Here is a 22,568-nt window from a genome sequence, read left to right as displayed (position 1 = left end):
AAATTAAATGACATCAAAGCTGTATTGCTCCTCTGTTCGTCTCTACTTTTGAACTGCAGCTGGCCACGTCACTGCAGGCTAGCCGTACCAGCTGACCGGCCAGTGCTGTCCAGGTCAAATGCGCCGCTAAAGCTGTTGTCCCGTATTATCGTTAACTCGATTTGCGAGTAAAGCACAGCACAAAATGTACCCTTATTATCGTACCTGACAGTACTCGAGACAACTTGGCTGCAGTCTCAAGTGAAACGGAAATTCAATGAGGTTCCAGCAAACGCGGAAGACTACATACTGCGATGTTTACATCAGGTTTATTTTTACGATGAACGGATTATAGGCAAGAAAATTGACGCGAAGTGTCGTGACTGTTACCTTACTCTGCTGCCACTGAGACCGCATCCTAACGGTGCAGCAGCAACTGCTTGTCAGCTTTCACCGTGTTGAGCGTAGGACACACAAGGATAGTGCTAAAGCTAGAGCCGCACAGAAATGTGCTTGCAATATAAATCGCTCATTCCAAAAGCAGCCATTCGCATGCAAAACTGAACGCCTTACTACGAGAGATATTTGAGTGATCTCCCAGGCCCTATACAAGCTATAGAGTAACTTTCACAACGCGAGGAAACAGTACATCGAAACAATAGGACCAATTGCGCGAGTTGTCACTATAGTTCGCTCTGCTTAAAATACACTCAAGAGCCAAAGAAAATGGTACACCTGCCCAATATCGTGTAGGGGCCTCGCGAGTTCGCAGAAGTGTCGCAACACGATGTGGCGTGGACTCGATTAGTGTCTGAAGTGATGCTAGAGGGAAGTGACACCATGAATTCTGCAGATCTGTCCATAAATCCGTAACAGTACGAGGGGGTGGAGATCTCTTCTGAACAGCACGTTGCAAGACATGCCAGATGCATGTCTGGGGAGTTTAGTGGCCAGCGGAAGTGTCTAAACTCAGAAGGCTGTTCCTGTAGCAATTCTGGACGTGTGGGGTGTCGCATTGTCCTGCTGGAATTGCCCAAGTCCGTCGGAATGCACAATGGACACGGATGGATTCAGGTGAACAGACAGGATGCTTACGTACGTGTCACCTGTCAGAGTCCTATCTAGAGGTGTCAGAGGTTCCATATCCATCAAACTGCACACACCCCACACCATGACACAGTCTCCACCAGTTTGAACAGTCCCCTGCAGACATGCATGGTCCACGGATTCGGGAGGTCGTCTCTATACCCACCCACGTCCGTCTCCTCGATAAACCTTTCATCAACAGTCCAATGTCGGTGTTGACGGTCCGAGCCCAGTTGTAAAGCTTTGTGTTATGCAGTCATGAAGGGTACACGAGTGCACCTTCCCTCGGAAAGCCCATATCGATGATTTTTCGCTGACACTTATTGATGGCCCAGCATTGAAATGTGCAGCAATTTCCGGAAGGGTTTCACTTACGTCATGTTGAACGAGTCTCTTCAATCGTCGGTGGTCCCGTTCTTACAGGATCTTTTTCCCAGCCGCAGCTATATCGGAGATTTGATGTTTTGCCGGATTACGTCCAAAATGGACGGAGCAAGTGCTGGAGCGTGAGTCGAAACTCTTTGGAGCAGGCGTGTGTGTTTACTCGTGGAAAACAATTTATTAAGCCAATATTGTAGCTTAAATAAGTAAATTAGTGTCTAATGTTGATCTATATATTGAAGGTGCCGCTTTTACTTGCGTAGTTTTCGTGAAAAGGTAATTGCTCTGAAGTGCAAGCCGTTGACGTGGATTTTATTTTCGTTATCGTCCGCAGCAAGTTATGTGATTGTTCAATAATTTCCGGGTAGTGTCTGTGTGACTTTGTGAAGAGTTTCGTACGTGTATAGTTTTCATTCGGTTCGTGTTTTCTGTGTTTCTCTGCTTCCGTACAGTTAAATGTCGTGTGACAAGGGCCTCCCGTCGGGTAGACCGTTCGCCGGGTGCGCGTAGATGATTAAGACAACACAACAACACTGAGCGGAGAAAATCTCCGACCCAGCCGGGAATCGAACCCGACTCCTTAGGATTGACATTCTGTCGCGCTGACCGCACAGCTACCGGGGGCGGACTCCGTACAGTTGATTTTCCATATTGTGTTGACATTCCAGGGGGGACGAGAATCTGCAGTAAAGTCGTTAAGTGGTGTTTCTCTTTCCATTAGAGTATTTATACATAATTCTGTGACAGCGCCTGTTTAAATTTATCGTTGGAAAACATCGAGCCTCTTCAGTTTCTTACTCGTTTCGTGATTTCCGCCACTTTAACCTACGCCAGCAATTAACTTCGCGCTGTTTATATTCGCCTGCTGCTACATTCGCCTGACGTCCAGAAGTTCTCTGCTCATCTCACCGGAAGCTAAGTTACTTTCTGTTGTTGTAGTCTTCAGTCCTGAGACTGGTTTGATGCAGCTCTCCATGCTACTCTATCCCGTGGAAGCTTCTTCATCTCCCAGCACCTACTGCAACCTACATCCTTCTGAATCTGCTTAGTGTATTCATCTCTTGGTCTCCCTCTACGATTTTTACCCTCCACACTGCCCTTCAATGTTAAATTTGTGATCCCTTAATGCCTCAGAACGTGTCCTACCAACTGGTCCCTTCTTCTAGTCAAGTTGAGCCACAAACTCCTCCCCAGTTCTATTCAATACCTCCTCATTAGTTATGTGATCTACCCATCTAATCTTCAGCATTCTTCTGTAGCACCACATTTCGAGAGCTTCTATTCTCTTCTTGTCCAAACTATTTATCTTCCACGTTTCACTTCCATACATTGCTACACTCCATACAAATACTTTCAGAAACGACTTCCTGACACTTAAATCTATACTCGATGTTAACAAATTCCTCTTCTTCAGAAACGCTTTCCTTGCCATTGCCAGTATACATTTTATATCCTCTCTACTTCGACCATCATCAGTTATTTTGCTCCCCAAATAGTAAAACTCGCTTACTACTTTGTGTCTCATTTCCTCCCTCAGCATCACCCGGCTTAATTCGACTACATTCCATTATCCTCGTTTTGCTTTTGTTGATGTTCATCTTATATCCTCCTTTGAAGACACTGTCCATTCCGTTCAGCTGGTCTTCCAGGTCCCTTGCTGTCTCTGACAGAATTACAATTTCATCGGCGAACCTCAAAGTTTTTGTTTCTTCTCCCTGGATTTTAATACCTACTCCAAATTTTTCTTTTGTTTCCTTTACTGCTTGCTCAATATACAGATTGAATAACATCGGGGAGAGACTACAACCCTGTCTCACTCCCTTCCCAACCACTGCTTCCCTTTCATGTCCCTCGACTCTTATAACTGCCATCTGGTTTCTGTACAAATTGTAAATAGCCTTTCGTTCTCTGCATTCTACCCCGGCCACCTTCAAAATTTGAAAGAGAGTATTCCAGTCAACATTATCAAAAGCTTTCTCTAAGTCTACAAATGCTAGAAATGTAGTTTTGCCTTTCCTTAATCTATTTTCTAAGATAAGTCGTAGGTTCAGTATTGCCTCACGTGTTCCAATATTTCTGCGGAATCCAAACTGATCTTCGCAGACGTTGGCTTCTACCAGTTTTTCCATTCGTCTGTAAATAATTCGCGTTAGTATTTTGCAGCCGTGACCTATTAAACTGATAGTTCGGTAATTCTCACATCTGTCAACACCTGCTTTCTTTGGGATTGGAATTATTATATTCTTCTTGAAGTCTGAGGATATTTCGCCTGTCTCGTACATCTTGCTCACCAGATGGTAGAGTTTTGTCAGGACTGGCTCTCCCGAGGCCATCAGTAGTTCAAATGGAATGTTGTCTACTCCCAGGGCCTTGTTTCGACTCAGGTCTTTCAGTGCTCTGTCAAACTCTTCACGCAGTATCGTATCTCCCATTTCATCTTCATCTACATCCTCTTCCATTTCCATAATATTGTCCTCAAGTACATCGCCCTTGTATAGACCCTCTATATACTCCTTCCATCTTTCAGCTTTCCCTTCTTTGCTTAGAACTGGGTTTCCATCAACGCTCTTCATATTCATACTGGCATTCACAATGCTTGTGACCTATCCTGTAGCAACTGGGCTACACCTCTCCCATGACTGCTACATAACAGCAGGACTCTTTTCTTTCTGCTCCTTTTACCCCCGACCTAGCATTTGTTTCTAGTCCGCTACACCCTACTTGCTCAAAAATTGCTTGACGCTCTTCTACTTCAGGTAACAAATCAAACTGATTGCTCACTGGAATCTGGAAAGTGATTTCTGGGGTTTTCTCCTTCTGACTACGACTTGTTACCTGTTCCCAGCTCCCACTCTCTCTTTCCCCCTTTCCCTAGTTACTTTCTACTAATTATTAATTGGTGTAGCGGAATTGGTTCAAATGGCTCTGAGCATCGTAGGTCATAAGTTCCCTAGAACTTAGAACTACTTAAACCTAACTAACCTTAGGACATCACACACACCCATGCCCGAGGCAGGATTCGAACCTGCGACCGTAGCAGTCCCGCGGTTCCAGAACCGCTAGACCACCGCAGCCGGCGTAGCGGAATTGTTTGTAGTGCAATTTGTATTGTTTAATCTGCCGTCATGTGTGACAAATGTGGATGTTGTCGTAGATTAGTGAGCACGGGAGTGAAATGTCAGGATTGTGGGTTGGTGTTTCACTGGGGTGATTGTAGCGGTGAAGCCAAATGAGGCTCGCCAATGGAGATTATGTAGCCGTGACAAGAAAATCGTGGAACACAGAAAAAAGATTTGTGGCCTTCAGGCTGAATTAGAAATGGCGTACCTCGAATTAGACAGGTTGAAGGGGGAAAGAGACAATGAGAGCTGGGAACAGGTAAGAAGTCGTAGTCAGAAGGAGAAAACCCCAGAAATCACTTTCGAGATTCCAGTGAGCAATCAGTTTGATTTGTTACCTGAAGTAGAAGAGCGTCAAACAGTTTTTGAGCAAGTAGGGTGTAGCGGACTAGAAACAAATGCTAGGTCGGGGGTAAAAGGAGCAGAAAGAAAAGAGTCCTGCTGTTAGATAGCAGTCATGGGAGAGGTGTAGGCCGGTTGCTACAGGATAGGTCACAAGCATTGTGAAACCTAGTGCTAAGCTTAGCCGGGTTACAGAAAACCTAAGGGCCTTGTGCAAAGATTTTGCTGGTGAGGACCATGTTCCTATAGTAGGAGGAGCAGGAAACAGCCTGGCTAGCAATTAGCAATTTGGACTATAGTATTAGGTGTGACCTGGATGTAATGTGAGCAGCAACAGCTCACGCTCGTGTGGGGTTTGTGGATGTTTTGCAGCGCCAGGACCAGTCCTGGGTTAATACTGCTGTCAACCGTCTTAACAGAGAGCTGTGATGGAGGGGGGGGGGGGGGTGGGCAGGAACGAAATCTCATATCTATGCTGTGCCTGTTGATGCAATTGGGATGTGGGGTCACACTAAATAGTCATGGCCTGCACCTGAATAGGAGGGGGAAGGATAGATTCGTTGATCTTCTTGCAGAAAATGTAAGGACGGCCAGATGCACACAAGACAAAATACCTGTGATTCCTGGAGTCAGAGGGGCACGTTTTTTAGGTTAGAGTCAGGTAGTATTGAAACAGATTAAAACAGAACAGTGCCATAATGTATGTAGCAGTATCCAAAGAAATAAAATTCGTGTCTTTCATCAGAACATTAGAGAATTGGAAAATAAGATAGATGAGCTCCTTGTATGCCTAGAAAATGGGGTAAATTCTGAAGGTATAGATGTTTCTTAACTTCCGGAAGGCGTTCGATACAGTTCCGCACTGTCGCCTGATAAACAAAGTAAGAGCCTACGGAATATCAGACCAGCTGTGTGGCTGGATTGAAGAGTTTTTAGCAAACAGAACACAGCACGTTGTTATCAATGGAGAGTCGTCTACAGACGTTAAAGTAACCTCTGGCGTGCCACAGGGGACTGTTATGGGACCATTGCTTTTCACAATATATATAAATGACGTAGTAGATAGTGTCGGAAGTTCCATGCGGCTTTTCGCGGATGATGCTGTAGTATACAGAGAAGTTGCAGCATTAGGAAATTGTAGCGAAATGCAGGAAGATCTGCAGCGGATAGGCACTTGGTGCAGGGAGTGGCAACTGACCCTTAACACAGACAAATGTAATGTATTGCGAATACATAGAAAGAGGGATCCTTTATTGTACGATTATATGATAGCGGAACAAACACTGGTAGCAGTTACTTCTATAAAATATCTGGGAGTATGCGTGCGGAACGATTTGAAGTGGAATGATTATATAAAATTAATTGTTGGTAAGGCGGGTACCAGGTTGAGATTCATTGGGAGGGTCCTAGAAAATGTAGTCCATCAACAAAGGAGGTGGCTTACAAAACACTCGTTCGACCTATACTTGAGTATTGCTCATCAGTGTGGGATCCGTACCAGATCAGGTTGACGGAGGAGATAGAGAAGATCAAAAGAAGAGCGGCGCGTTTCGTCACAGGGTTATTTGGTAAGCGTGATAGCGTTACGGAAATGTTTAGCAAACTCGAGTGGCAGACTCTGCATGAGAGGCGCTCTGCATCGCGGTGTAGCTTGCTCGCCAGGTTTCGAGAGGGTGCGTTTCTGGATGAGGTATCGAATATATTGTTTCCCCCTACTTATACCTCCCGAGGAGATCACGAATGTAGAATTAGAGAGATTCGAGCGCGCACGGAGGCTCTCCGGCAGTCGTTCTTCCCGCGAACCATACGCGACTGGAACAGGAAAGGGAGGTAATGACAGTGGCACGTAAAGTGCCCTCCGCCACACACCGTTGGGTGGCTTGCGGAGTATAAATGTAGATGTAGATGTTTGATGTCTCTTTGTAAACCATGTAACCGCAGGGACAGAGAAGTTAAATTTAAGGGATTGCAGATTAGCATCTTATTCATGTAGAGTCAACATGGAAAAAGGAGGAGTTACTACTTAAACTGGTCACAAAGTCAAAAATATTGAAACAAATGGTTTTTGTGTTGATTAGATCCTTGAAGCATGTGCTTGTGAGTTGCTACTGCATTATACTTCTATATTAATTGTAACAATCTACAGATCCCATCAAGGTAACTTTCAGCTATTCACGAAAAATCTAGAAGCATTGTTGAGCTACCTGTCAGACAAAAAGAAGCAGTTAGTGGTTTGTGGTGATTTTAATGTAGATTTCTTAAAATATACAGATAGGAAACATGAGCTAGAATCTTTGTTTGGTTGTTTCAATCTAGTATCTGTTGTAAATTTTCCAACTCGTGTGGAGCGGTTTAGTAGGTCAGTTATCGATAACCTTTTCATACACAGTGCTCAGGCAGAAACAATTAATGTGTACCCAGTTACTAATGGGCTATCTGATCATGTTGCACAGTTAATGGAAATAACACATACAGCACCTTACAGGATTCAGACAGGTTCATACAAGGCAAGGAGGCTTATTGATGCGAGTAGGGTACAGAGTATTAAGAGCAGCCTAGAAGAGGTAGAGTGGGATGAAGTATACGCAGAAAATGATGCTCATGCCAAATTCAATTTATTCCACCGTAAATTTGTCTCAGTATTTGATAGTTGCTTTCTTGAAACGTTATCAAAAAAAAAAAAAAAACTTAAAGTCAAGTAAGCCATGGATTACTAACGGAATTAAGATATCGTGTAAGAGGAAGAGGGAAATATATGTACAGGCCAGAATAAGTCAGAATCCGACGTTACTTGCTTACTACAAAAGATACTGTAATATTTTAAGAAAAGTCATGTGTTCTGACAGAAATTAATAATGCGGATAACAAGATATTGCTGGAATATTGTCAGACGGGAGACGGGGTAGCCTGACAGTGCTCAGCATGCCATAGCAATAAAGTGAAATGATGATGTTATGAGTGATAAGTCACAAGTTGCAACTATGTTTAACAATCACTTTCTGAAGGTAGCAGCAAAAATAGAATTAAAGGGTTCAGTTGAAGAAGCAAAAAAATATGTTAAAAATGTCATTCCCCAGGACTTTAGGCCTTTAGAAATAGCACCAACATCCCCCACTGAAATTAAGGGAATTATAAATATACTGAAAAACAAGAGCTCGCGTGGTGTTGATGGAGTCTTTTACAGAATTTTAAAGTTTTGTTCTAATTTAAAAAGTGGTGCCCTTAGTGATATATGTAATGCTTCGCTGGCACAGGGAATTTTTCCAGACAGATTGAAATACGCAATTGTCAGACCTCTTCATAAGAAAGGGGACAAGAGCGACTTGAATAATTATAAACCAGTTTCATTGCTGACTTCATTTTCTAAAATATTCAAAAAAGTTATGTATTCAAGACTAGTCTCACATTTAAGTGAAAATAATTTACTCAGCATATCCGAGTTCGGTTTCCGGAAGGGTTACTCGCCTGAGAATGCTATCTACACATTTACCAATCAAATAGCACACGCCCTAAATAAATTATTTGAATTATTTGTAGAGTTTATAGATTTTACGTACGACCAAAATTTTTTGGTGTTATTTTTAGAATCTGCAGATAAAATATTGCTTTCAAATTCGTTAAAGGAATCTCTCATTGACCTTCTGACAGCTGCTTTCATTTCGCATAATTTCTGTTTGTCAGCGGGGCAGTGACTACGTTGAAAACGATTGTGCAAAATTCTCTGCTTCCTCAGCAACTTCCTAATATGTTTGTTGTACCAAGGTGGATCCTTTCCCTCCCCTATACTTTTGCTAGGCACATACTCCTCTAGCACATGGTGGACAATACCTTTAAATTCCGACCAGAGATGCTCAATATCTTTGTGTCCCGCGGTGAATGCTTGGAGCTGACTATGAAGATATTCATTAATGACACTTTTATTTGCTTTCCCAAAAGAAAACTCTATGCTGCTTCTTTGATTTTTTTGAAACTTCCACTGACATAAAAGCCGCAACTACGTTATGGTCGCTAATACCTTCTTCTAGATTAACTTCCTCTAAAAGATCAGTGGAGATGTCCGAGCAGGCTGTAGTAATACGTCGCCGCATATCAGGTGTAGCTGACACGTCCTTGTAGACAGCGTCTTTCAACTTTCCCCACAGACAAAATTCTACAGGCGTCAAATATGGGGAACAGGTGGGGCAAGATGCAGGTCCTGTGCATCAAATCCAACGATTTGCTTACAGTTGGTCAAGACATGCTGTAGTACTTTGTGCACTGTCGTCTGGACACCCATCAAGTTGGTACCTGCTGGTATGCAGAGGAACATCTTCTAGCATCTGTGCAAGATGGATTGTTAGAAGGCTGTGGTACTTGTGCACATTCAGTGTTCTTGCCTATGAAACATGCGCCTATGAACTAATGGTTCACTATCTGAAGCCACACGATCTCACTCCATTGACACTTGACATTCCAAGAAGCCAATGGGCATTGTCAATGGATCAATATTGCATGTTTCGGCAGTTTACCTGGCTATGACTGGTAAGTGTGGCTTCAACACTAAAGAAGATACACGATACACCTGGAGTATCCTGTCTTCATTCCCATGTACAGAAGTTAACACAATTCTCATAATCGTTTCCATACAACCCTTGATGGAGAGATCTGTGATAGGAATGGAACCTATGTCGATGGATGATGATGTTTGGTTTGTGGGGCGCTCAACTGCACGGTCATAAGCACCCGTACTAACAAGGGAACCTCCCCATCGCACCCCCCTCAGTTATAAGTTGGCACATTGGATAGGCCTTGAAAAACTGAACAGAGATCAATCGAGAAAACAGGAACAAGTTGTGTGGAACTACGAAAAAACAAGCAAAATATACAAACTGAGTAGTCCATGCGCAAGATAGGCAACATCAGAATAGGGTAAGCTCAGGAGCGCCCTGGTCCCGTGGTTAGCGTGAGCAGCTGCGGAAGAGGGGTCCTTGGTTCAAGTCCTGCCTCCAGTGAAAAGTTTAATATTTTATTTTCACTTTATGTGATAAACTCTATTGTTTTCATCATTTTTTTGGGAGTGATTATCACATCCACAAGAAAACCTAAATCGGGCAAGGTAGAAGAATATTTTTACCCATTTGCCAAGTGTACAAGTTAGGTGGGTCGACAACATATTCCTGTCATGTGACGCACATGCCTTCACCAGTGTCGTATAGAATATATCAGACGTGTTTTTCTGTAGAGGAATCGGTTGACCTATGACCTTGCGATCAAATGTTTTCGGTTCCCATTGAAGACGCACGTCCTTTCGTCTACTAATCGCACGGTTTTGCGGTGCGGTCGCAAAACACAGACACTAAACTTACTACAGTGAACAGAGATTTCAATGAACGAACGGACAGATCATAACTTTGCGAAAATAAGAAATTTAAATTTTAACTCGAGGGCGAACTTGAACCGTTGATCTTTCGTCCCGCAGCTGCTCACGCTAACCACGGGACCACAGCGCTCTCGAACTCAGACTATCCTACATGTTGCCTAACTCGCGCATAGACAACTCAGTTTGTATATTTTGTTTATTTTTTCATAGTTCCATACAACTTCTTCCTGTTTTCTCGATTGATTTGTGTTCAGTTTTTCAGGGCCTATCCACTGTGCCAACTTATAACTACATCTGAGGGGGGTGCGATGGGGAGGTTCCCTTGTAAGTCCCAATTTTTACAAAGTTTTTCACTACCCAGTCTAGGCAATGTCAGGAATGGTGGTGGTGGTGGTGGTGGTGGTGGTGGTGGTGGTGGTGGTGCTGATGACGAAATGATGACAAAACAAACACCCAGTCCCTGGGCAGAGAAAATCCCCAACCTGGCCGTGAATCGAACCCGGGACACCGCGTCCCAGAAGCAGCAACGCTAGCCACTAGACCACGAGCTGAGGATGTATGTCGACGGAGAATGCGTAGAAGACTTGCCTGACTCGTGCCACTTCCTTGTGAGATTGGGTGGGGGCTATCGTAAGGATGAACTGCAACAGCAGCGAGAACATTAATTTCCCCTTTTTCTGTCGTCGCTAGTTCCCTTCTGTTATGATGTGTAGGTGTTATACACTCCTGGAAATTGAAATAAGAACACCGTGAATTCATTGTCCCAGGAAGGGGAAACTTTATTGACACATTCCTGGGGTCAGATACATCACATGATCACACTGACAGAACCACAGGCACATAGACACAGGCAACAGAGCATGCACAATGTCGGCACTAGTACAGTGTATATCCACCTTTCGCAGCAATGCAGGCTGCTATTCTCCCATGGAGACGATCGTAGAGATGCTGGATGTAGTCCTGTGGAACGGCTTGCCATGCCATTTCCACCTGGCGCCTCAGTTGGACCAGCGTTCGTGCTGGACGTGCAGACCGCGTGAGACGACGCTTCATCCAGTCCCAAACATGCTCAATGGGGGACACATCCGGAGATCTTGCTGGCCAGGGTAGTTGACTTACACCTTCTAGAGCACGTTGGGTGGCACGTGATACATGCGGACATGCATTGTCCTGTTGGAACAGCAAGTTCCCTTGCCGGTCTAGGAATGGTAGAACGATGGGTTCGATGACGGTTTGGATGTACCGTGCACTATTCAGTGTCCCCTCGACGATCACCAGTGGTGTACGGCCAGTGTAGGAGATCGCTCCCCACACCATGATGCCGGGTGTTGGCCCTGTGTGCCTCGGTCGTATGCAGTCCTGATTGTGGCGCTCACCTGCACGGCGCCAAACACGCATACGACCATCATTGGCACCAAGGCAGAAGCGACTCTCATCGCTGAAGACGACACGTCTCCATTCGTCCCTCCATTCACGCCTGTCGCGACACCACTGGAGGCGGGCTGCACGATGTTGGGGCGTGAGCGGAAGACGGACTAACGGTGTGCGGGACCGTAGCCCAGCTTCATGGAGACGGTTGCAAATGGTCCTCGCCGATACCCCAGGAGCAACAGTGTCCCTGATTTGCTGGGAAGTGGCGGTGCGGTCCCCTACGGCACTGCGTAGGATCCTACGGTCTTGGCGTGCATCCGTGCGTCGCTGCGGTCCGGTCCCAGGTCGACGGGCACGTGCACCTTCCGCCGACCACTGGCGACAACATCGATGTACTGTGGAGACCTCACGCCCCACGTGTTGAGCAATTCGGCGGTACGTCCACCCGGCCTCCCGCATGCCCACTATACGCCCTCGCTCAAAGTCCGTCAACTGCACATACGGTTCACGTCCACGCTGTCGCGGCATGCTACCAGTGTTAAAGACTGCGATGGAGCTCCGTATGCCACGGCAAACTGGCTGACACTGGCGGCGGCGGTGCACAAATGCTGCGCAGCTAGCGCCATTCGACGGCCAACACCGCGGTTCCTGGTGTGTCCGCTGTGCCGTGTTGCTGTTCCAACAGGACAATGCACGTCCGCATGTATCCCGTGCCACCCAACGTGCTCTAGAAGGTGTAAGTCAACTACCCTGGCCAGCAAGATCTCCGGATCTGTCCCCCATTGAGCATATTTGAACTGGATGAAGCGTCGTCTCACGCGGTCTGCACGTCCAGCACGAACGCTGGTCCAACTGAGGCGCCAGGTGGAAATGGCATGGCAAGCCGTTCCACAGGACTACATCCAGCATCTCTACGATCGTCTCCATGGGAGAATAGCAGCCTGCATTGCTGCGAAAGGTGGATATACACTGTACTAGTGCCGACATTGTGCATGCTCTGTTGCCTGTGTCTATGTGCCTGTGGTTCTGTCAGTGTGATCATGTGATGTATCTGACCCCAGGAATGTGTCAAAGTTTCCCCTTCCTGGGACAATGAATTCACGGTGTTCTTATTTCAATTTCCAGGAGTGTAGTTCTTCAGTTAACATGCGATATATACTTTCAGATGCAATCTGGCAAGCGTCAGCAATTTGCCGCACTTTCAGTCGGCGATCCTCCGGGACCATTTTGTGCACTTTTGCAATGATTTCTAGAGTAGTGGCACATGTTGGCCCACTACTGTGCGGATCTCCATCTAAACTCTCCCGACCAAATTTAAAGTCATCTGTCCACTTGGCAACAGTTGAATATGAAGGAGCAGAGTCCCGCAGGGTATTCTGGACATCGACACGAATGACCTTTGCTTTCATACCTTTCCTTACGAGGTACTTAATCACTCTGATTCTTCAAGACAGCAACGTTGCCGCAAGAAGATACTTTTCGGCGTTCCGTGGTCAATTTGACGGATAAAGTTGCAGACAAGGTAACACTGTCTGTGCTTGGGAAAGGCTCGAACTTCGCCCCTACGCCGAGAACGCTGCCTCTGACTGATTTTATTAGTACTGTTGAGGAAGCTGGTAGACCTCTTCCTAGTGATGCTGCAGAAGAAACAAGGCGTGAAGCTCGCCGTGCACTCAAAGCTCCACGTCAGAAGAGCAACACTTCTGCCATGGAAAGGGCCGCCCCGCGAAAGCTGCGAGAAGATCCTCACACGGTGGTCTTACCAGCGGAGAAGGGAAACGCTGCAGTGCTGTTGCCGCGTCAGGTTTATAATCAAAAGATTTACAACTTGCTGAGTGAACCGATGTATCGGAAGATTGACAAAGACCCCACAGCGAAAGTGGAGAGGAAAACTTGTAAGAGGTCCGAGCAGATGTAATTTTATGTAAGAGGTCCGAGCAGATGTAATTTCGATGTATTGCTCATGCGCTGCCTGCGATATGCAAGGTATAAGAGAATCCCTGACCAGAGAGCAGTGTTGACTGAGTAGGAACTGTGTAGCTGTAGCAGTAAGTTGTTGCTAGTGGCTAGTCTGCAGACTGCTCTGGTCTGGTCTGGTGTATCGTGTTGGCTGGGCCGCTCGCGGTGCAGCGATGCCGGAGCCTGAGTATTATTGTATAAGGTAAAAAGCAGCCTCGCGCATATCTAGTAATGTTATCTGAACTCTCATACAAATGTTTTAAAAATGTCCTAATAATAATCTTTCTCATATAAAGTAATTTCTAACAAGCATTCATTTCAATTTAAAGAATTTATTAATTTCTCCAATCCATGATCATTCCGATTTTTGCAAAAGAAAAATCAGTTGCTTCCTTTCATAAATGACCAATCTATCGGCCAGCATTGCACAGAGCTGTGCCGGAAAAATTTATTGTAAGAGCAGATATATTCGACGATTTTTATTGAGGTAAGAATTTTTCCTTTTTTATTCAGAATGATCTTACAGGGCCATGACACAGCACTGCTGTCGTCCAAAATTTACCAGGTTACTGAATTTATTTTTTATTACAAGGTTTAGGAATTTTTCTGTTTCGAGCTTACATTAGATTAGAAAAAAATTTTGTGGGTACATTAAATGGGAAACAAATTTTGTGTGGAGGTTAAATGTGAATGAATTTCTGTAGGGAGGTTATAAATGGGAACCAATTTTGTTCTGAGGTTACACTAAAAAAATTAGAATCATATTCATTATTATTATTTTATAAAATTTTGTGGGGAGATTACACTTGTTTTTTTTAAATTTTTTTAACTTTACATGAGAAAGATTATTATTAGGACATTTTTAAAATATTTACATGGCACTTTACATAACATTACTAGATATGCGCGAGGCTGCTTTTTACCTCATACAATAATACTCAGGCTCCGGCATCGCTGCACCGCGACCGGCCCAGCCAACACGATACACCAGACCAGACCAGAGCAGTCTGCAGACTAGCCACTAGCAACAACTTACTGCTACAGCTACACAGTTCCTACTCAGTCAACACTGCTCTCTGGTCAGGGATTCTCTTATACCTTGCATATCGCAGGCAGCGCATGAGCAATACATCGAAATTACATCTGCTCGGACCTCTTACATAAAATTACATCTGCATTACATTTGCTCGGACCTCTTACATAAAATTACATCTGCTCGGACCTCTTACAAACTTCAGCCCTGCTGAATTCTTCTTCTATTCCGCAAGAAGTGTCCAAAAGACTAAGACCTCACAGTTCTGTGCTACCCAGGTTATACGGTCTTCCGAAGATCCATAAAAAAGAGGTTCCGTTACGGCCGATCGTCAGTGATATTGACGCCCCCACGTATGATTTGGCGATACATCTCGCCCCTCTACTGAGACCTTTTGTGGGGAAGTGCGTGCATAATGTTCGCAACTCGGCTGACTTTATCAATAGACATTCAACTCAGTGAAACTGACTTACTAGTCAGCTTTGATGTCATCTCACTTTTCACTAAGGTTCATCTTATGGATTCTTTGTCGCTCATCAGCAATAAGTTCACGGCCGACATAACAGCGCTTTTCCATCACGTCCTTTCCTCAACCTACTTCTTATTTAACAACGAATATTTTGAGCCGACTGACGGTGTTGCCATGGGCAGTCCTCTCCCGCCTTTAATAGCAAACTTTTTTAAGGAAGACTTTGAGGAAAGAGCGCTAGACTCGGCAGAACTTAAACCGAAAGTTTTCTGGCGATATGTAGATGACACCTTTGTAGTGTGGCCCCATGGTGAAGAACTGTCTCGGTTCTTGCAACATATTAATGGAATCCACAAGAACATCCAGTTTACGATGGAAGTAGAGAAGGATGTTTGCTTGCCGTTTTTGGACGTCTTGGTTACTAAGAGTGTGGATGGGTCATTAGGGCATTCTGTCTACCGTAAGCCAACACGTACGGACCTTTACCTGCAAGCGTCGAGTTGTCATCATCCTGCACAAACTACCGGGTCCTTAGAACGTTGGTGCACCGGGCTCATATTGTTTCTGATGGAGACAGCCTTACAAAGGAGCCGGAACATTTAGAGTCTGCACGTGAGATTAGAACAGCGCTAAGAAGAAAGAAACGTGACCACTTACAAAATCAAGAAGATAAGGAGATAGTCCAGTCCAGGGCGTTCCTTCCATACGTCGGCAACCTTTCATCTAAAATAGGCAAGAACCTAAGGAAACATCAAGTTAAAGTGATCTTCCGGCCACCGGCGAAGATTAGTGCCCTTCTCGGATCAGTAAAGGACGATCTAGGTCTGCGGAAGGCCGGGATCTACACTACTGGACATTAAAATTGCTACACCAAGAAGAAATGCAGATGATAAACGGGTATTCATTGGACAAATATATTATATACTTGAAAAAAGAGACAGCATTGGTCGTATATTTTTTACTATCGCAAAATCGATTTTCTGTCACTGAGTGACCATCTTCAGTGCTAGAAGTTAAAAAATTTTTCACATTACGATCAGAGAGTGCAACATAGAAAATCACAATTACATCTGCATATGAACATAACATTTGTTAGAAACAAACCTATATTGTATAACTTAAATTAGGATGCACTGTTGTCACTAAGCTTACGCAATCACATAGACTGAGGTCGCTGTTTACCTGCACCTGTTCAGCAGACCTCGGTGTGACGGGGCTTGACACGCCCTCTATGTGACATGTCACGTGACGACATAGTATTACTGGTTTTGCGAATTATTAACACTAAATAACTCTTGTACTTTTGTGAATGGTGTAGTAATTCAAATTTAAAATGTACGTACAACACATAGCAGACGCAGGGGAATATCTAAAATACATTGACGTATTGTTTTTTATAAACTATAAAACATATAATAGATCGATGATAAGTTGTTAGAGTGCAGAACATATTATACTAGAACTGACATGTGATTACATTTTCACGCAATTTGGGTGCGTAGATCCTGAGAAATCAGTACCCAGAACAGCCACCTCTGGCCGTAATAACAGCCTTGATACGCCTGGGCATTGAGTCAAACAGAGCTTGGATGGCGTGTACAGGTACAGCTACCCATGCAGCTTCAACACGATACCACAGTTCATCAAGAGTAGTGACTGGTGTGATGTCACGAGCCAGTTGCTCGGCCACCATTGACCAGACGTTTTCACTTGGTGAGAGATCTGGAGAATGTGCTGGCCAGGGCAGCAGTCGAACATTTTCTATATCCAGAAAGGTCCGTACAGGTTCTGCAACATGCGGTCGTGCATTATCCTGCTGAGATGTAGGGTTTCGCAGGGATCGAATGAAGGGTAGAGCCACGGGTCGCAACACATCTGAAATGTAACGTCCACTGTTCAAAGTGCCGTCTATGCGAACAAGAGGTGACCGAGACGTGTAACCAATGGCACCCCATACCATCACGCAGGTGATACGCCAGTATGGCGATGACGAATACACGCTTCCAATGTGCGTTCACTACGATGTCGCCAAACACGGATGCGACCATCATGATGCTGTAAACAGAACCTGGATTCATCCGAAAAAATGTTTTGCCATTCGTGCACCCAGGTTCGTCGTTGAGTACACCATCGCAGGCGCTCCTGTCTGTGTTGCAGCGTCAAGGGTAACCGCAGCCATGGTCTCCGAGCTGATAGTCCATGCTGCTGCAAACGTCGTCGAACTGTTCGTGCAGATGGTTGTTGTCTTGCAAACGTCCCCGTCTGTTGACTGCGAAATCGAGACGTGGCTGCACGATCCGTTACAGCCATGCGGATAAGATGCCTATCATCTCAACTGCTAGTGATACGAGGCCTTTGGGATCCAGCACGGCGTTCCGTATTACCCTCCTGAACCACCGATTCCATATTCTACTAATAGTCATTGGATCTCGACCAACGCGAGCAGCAATGTCACGATACGATAAACCGCAATCGCGATAGGCTACAATTTGACCTTTATCAAAGTCGGAAACGTGAGGGTACGCATTTCTGCTCCTTACACGAGGCATCATAACGTTTCACCGGGCAACGCCGGTCAACTGCTGTTTGTGTATGAGAAATCGGTTGGAAACTTTCCTCATGTCAGCACGTTGTAGGTGTCGCCACCGGCGCCAACCTTGTGTGAATGCTCTGAAAAGCTAATCATTTGCATATCACAGCATCTTCTTCCTGTCGGTTAAATTTCGCGTCTGTAGCACGTCATCTTCGCGGTGTAACTGTTTTAATGGCCAGTAGTGTACGAAATGCCTTGCCAGTGTAGCAAAGCTTACATCGGTCAGACGCACGCACAGCACATGAAAGGTGCGTTGAACACGAACGTCACACTCGCCTTTCGCAGCCCACTAAGTCGGCCGCAGCTGAGCACTGTATTACCACAGGACGCGCTATGGACTTGTCTGCCACGGAAATCATGGCCCCAGCAAAAACTTTCTGGGATTCAGTAATTAAAGAATCTGTGGAGATACGCCCAGCACAAAATCTGATAAATCGTGATGGCGGTTTTCAACTGGACAAGGTTTGGGACCTGGTGGTCGCTCTAATTTCCTCTGAGAGAAGACTTTTTATCCATAATGACACGTCTGGCGACATCTGACGTCTGTTTTTAGCGACGCGGGCGCGCATTCCGACAAGGGCGGACATGTAGTTTCCACCATTACGCATGCGCCTGCGCGCCACAGATAAAACAGTAGCTCCAGAGGGCGCGGGTTTGATAGAGGACGCTCCTGTGACGGAGGCTACTGCGCATGCGTTTTCGGCCAATTTTTTGCTATAAAGCTGACTCCGGGAACTTGCAGTCTTATGAAATACCTTGGCCTCACCCTTGACCGACACCTCACCTGGACCCCTCATCTCCTGACCATCCAGCAGAAAGCCCATTCCCGCCTCCGCCTTCTGAAACTCCTGTCTGGCCGGACATGGGGATTGCATCCTTCTACCATCCTCCACACCTACAAATCCCTCATCCGTCCTATCCTCTGTTATGCCAGCGTTGCCTGGATCTCCGCCCCCACCCGCTTTTACAAGGCCCTCCAAATCCTTGAACGCCATGCGCTCCGCCTTGCCTTCCGTATCCGCCTTCCTTCCCCCACACGGCTCCTGTATGAACTGATCCCCTTCCCCCACCTCCTCCTGTTCCTCCAACATCTCCGCATCCTTTACATTGTTCGCAGGCTCGATCCCCCCACCCTCTGGTTTCCTCCTTCCTCTCCACCCCCCGCCCGTTGCCGCGCCTCTATCGCTGTATCCCTCCCTCTCTCCACCTCCACACCCTCCATCTCCTTCATCAGGGCAATTTCCAACGCCTCCCCCTCCCGGATGACGAACTTCGCCGTGACATCTACCCTTCCTTCCAACTATAACCTGGCCTTGTTCCCCCCCCCCCCTCCCCAGGGCCCCCTTTTCCTCTTTCCTCCTTCTCCCAGAGCGGATTTTCCTCCGTCCCCCCTCCCCTGAGACCCTGCACCCCATACTTGCCTCTCTCCTTCCCACTTCCCTCCCTACCTGGCCCTCTTCCTCGCGCCCCCCGCTCACCTCCCCCATCTCTTCCCCTCCCTCCCTTCTTCAGGTCTCCCTCATCTCCTAGCGCCTGGCAGATCCTCTGTATTGATCATCATCGGTGTGCCACATCAGTGTTGTGTTTAGTGCTGTTTCTCGTGTGCGTCAAGAGGTGTGATTTTAATTGTGTCCTGCCTTGAGGTTCGCCGTCAGTGTTGCATTCTGTGCTATGCCATCCGTCGCTACCTTTATGCTCCAGTCATACTGTGCCTCGTGTTCTTTTAACCGTCGCAGTGTGTGTGCTACTTTTAAACAGTTTTTCTATCTCCATTTTACAGTCACCCCGTTTTTTTGTCTATTGCCTTCCATGCTGTTCCCCCTTTTTTATATCTATGTTCACCTTATTCTCTCCTTTGCTGTTTTTAAATGTCTTCTATTGTTTTGTTCTATGTCTTTCGGCTGAAGAGCAGCGCCTATGCTGCTGCCAGCACGCCCCGATGGGGAATTGAAATACAATAAAGGAAAAAAAAAAAAACTTGCAGTCTCCAGTGATGGACACTCACCTGAAGATGGCTGGACGATTGCCAGCCGAAATATCGTGGCAAGAAGTGAACATGATCCGGCTGCAATCCCGAAATCTCATCGATTACTTAATCACTGCTCGAATCTTGACTTTTTCCATCTTTGCAAATCACTAAGCGGGAACAACAACAGGGCCACACGTCATCGCCACAGCTCTATTCCGAGAGTACTGACGTAGCCTGTGTGTACAAGCAACAGTCCAATGAATATCACGTGGACGACGCGTTGCGCTAGCGCTGACCTCTCGTAGTGATTCGATAACTTCTCAAACAACCTACGTAATACAATAAAATATTTCAAATCCTGAAAAAGTGACCCGCTGCTATACGGGATGAACGCTAGGGAAAAGGAAGACATGTAGGAAATGTTGGGTTCGACCACTGTTGCAGGTGCTGGCTCCAGGAGGGCGCTGGCTGCTGTTGCTGCCATTGGCGTGGCGCTGCTGTCTCTCTGGCTGTACCAGCCGGAGGAGCAGGACGACACCCCGGAGTGGATTCGTCAGAGCCAGGCCTTCGGTGGGAGCCGAAATGACCAGAAACAACCGGCTGTTCCAGCTCCAGAAGGCGGTAAGGCTCAAGACTGCTAGTGTGTTGTTGTGGTCTCCAGTCCTGAAACTGGTTTGATACAGCTCTCCATGCTACTCTATCCGGTGCAAGCTTCTTCATCTCCCAGTACCTACCGCAACCTACATCCTTCTGAATCTCTTTACTGTATTCATCTCTTGGTCTCCCTCTACGATTTTTACGCTCCACGCTGCCCTCCAATGCTACATCTGTGATCCCTTGATGCCTCAGAACATGTCCTACCAACCGATCCCTTCTTCTTGTCAAGTTGTGCCACAAACTGCTCTTCTCCCCAATTCTGTTCAATGCCTCCTCATTAGTTATGTGATCTACACATCTAATCTTCAGCATTCTTCTGTAGCACCACATTTCGAAAGCTTCTATTCTCTTCCTATCCAAACTATTTATCGTCCGTGTTTCACTTCCATACATGGCTACACTCCGTACAAATACTTTCAGAACCGACTTCCTGACAAATCTATACTCGATGTTAACAAATTTCTCTTCTTCAGAAATGCTTTCCTTGCCACTTCCAGCCTACATTTCATATCCTGTCTACTTCGACCATCATCAGTTATTTTTCTCCCTAAATATCAAAACTCCTTTAGTACTTTAAGCGTCTCATTTCCTAATCTAATTCCCTCAGCATCACCCGACTTAAATCGACTACATTCCATTATCCTCGTTTTGCTTTTGTTGATGTTCATCTTATACACTCCTTTCGAGACACTGTCCATTCCGTTCAACTGCTCTTCCAAGTCCTTTGCTGACAGAATTACAATGTCATCGGTGGACCTCAAAGTTTTTATTTCTTCTCCATTGATTTTAACACCTACTCCGAATTTTTCTTTTGTTTCCTTCACTGCTTGCTCAATATACAGATTGAATAGCATCGGGGAGAGACTACAACCCTGTCTCACTCCCTTACCAACCACTGCTTCCCTTTCATGTCCCTCGACTCTTATAACTGCCATCTGGTTTCTGTACAAATTGTAAATAGCCTTTCGCTCCCTGTATTTTACCCCTGCCACCTTCAGAATTTGAAAGAGAGTATTCCACTCAACAATGTCAAAAGCTTTCTCTAAGTCTACAAATGCTAGAAACGTAGGTTTGCCTTTCCTTAATCTTTCTTCTAAGGTAAGTCGTAAGATCAGTATTGCCTCATGTGTTCCAACATTTCTACGGAATCCAAACTGATCTTCCCCGAGGTCGGCTTCTACTAGTTTTTCCATTCGTCTGTAAAGAATTCGCGTTAGTATTTTGCAGCTGTGAGTTATTAAACTGATTGTTCGATAATTTTCACATCTGTCAACACCTCCTTTCCTTGGGATTGAAATTATTATATTCTTCTTGAAGTCTGAGGGTAACGATTGCTAGGTTGCGAGTTAATATGTGTGGTCCGAAGTGTACTGACTCGCCAGTGTTCATGACGTCATGACGTGGCCTACGATAAATACAGACCTAAGCATCTTGCTGTGTGACGTCACCAATGAAGTGTTCGTGGCCGACGATAAATGCTTGGCAAAGCCTGCAGATAGATATAGGTACACTATGTGATCAAATGGCCAATGATAAATGCTTATCAGAGCCTGCAGATAGATATATGTACACTATGTGATCAAAAGTATCCGGACCACCAAAAACATACGTTTTTCATATGAGGTGCATCGTGCTGCCACCTACTGCCTGGTACTCCATATCAGCGTCCTCAGTAGTCGTTAGACATCGTGAGAGAGCAGAACTGGGCACTTCGAGCCTGATCAGGTGATTGGGGGTCACTTGTGTCATACGTCTGTACGCCAGATTTCCACACTCCTAAACATCCCTAGGTCGACTGTTTCCGATGTGATAGTGAAGTAGAAACGTGGAGGGACACGTAGAGCACAAAAACGTACAGGCCGACCTCGTCTGCTGACTGACAGAGACCGCCGACAGGTGAAGAAGGTCGTAACGTGTAATAGGCAGACATCTATGCAGACCGTCAAATAGGAATTCCAAACTGCATCAGGTTCCACTGCAAGTACTGCGACAGTTAGGCTGGAGGTGAGACAACTCCGCTGCTCATAAGCCGCACATCACGCCAGTAAATGGCAAACGACGCCTCGCTTGGTGTAAGGAGTGTAAACATTGGACGACTGAACCATGGAAAAACGCCGTGTTCAGTGACGAATCACGGCACACAATGTGGCGATCCGATGGCAGGGTGTGGGTATGGCGAATTCCCGGTGAACGTCAGCTGCCGGCGTGTGTGGTGCCAACAGTAAAATTCAGAGGCGATGGTGTTATGGTG

General features: G+C 45.8%; 1 protein-coding gene across 1 annotated transcript in view; it reads left to right on the top strand.

The window, feature by feature from the left end:
- LOC126108454 (speckle-type POZ protein-like) overlaps nt 1–22,568 on the top strand; it is a 152,480-nt gene that overhangs the window by 44,643 nt on the left and 85,269 nt on the right. The window contains exon 2 of the mRNA XM_049913667.1: nt 20,105–20,281. Within this exon, the coding sequence (XP_049769624.1) occupies nt 20,105–20,281 (177 nt within the window). The remainder of the gene's footprint in view (nt 1–20,104; nt 20,282–22,568) is intronic.

This window comes from Schistocerca cancellata, chromosome 11 (assembly GCF_023864275.1).
Source record: "Schistocerca cancellata isolate TAMUIC-IGC-003103 chromosome 11, iqSchCanc2.1, whole genome shotgun sequence".
Taxonomy (NCBI): domain Eukaryota; kingdom Metazoa; phylum Arthropoda; class Insecta; order Orthoptera; family Acrididae; genus Schistocerca; species Schistocerca cancellata.
Note: the sequence above shows the minus strand (reverse complement) of the source record. Positions and strands in the feature narration are given on the sequence as shown.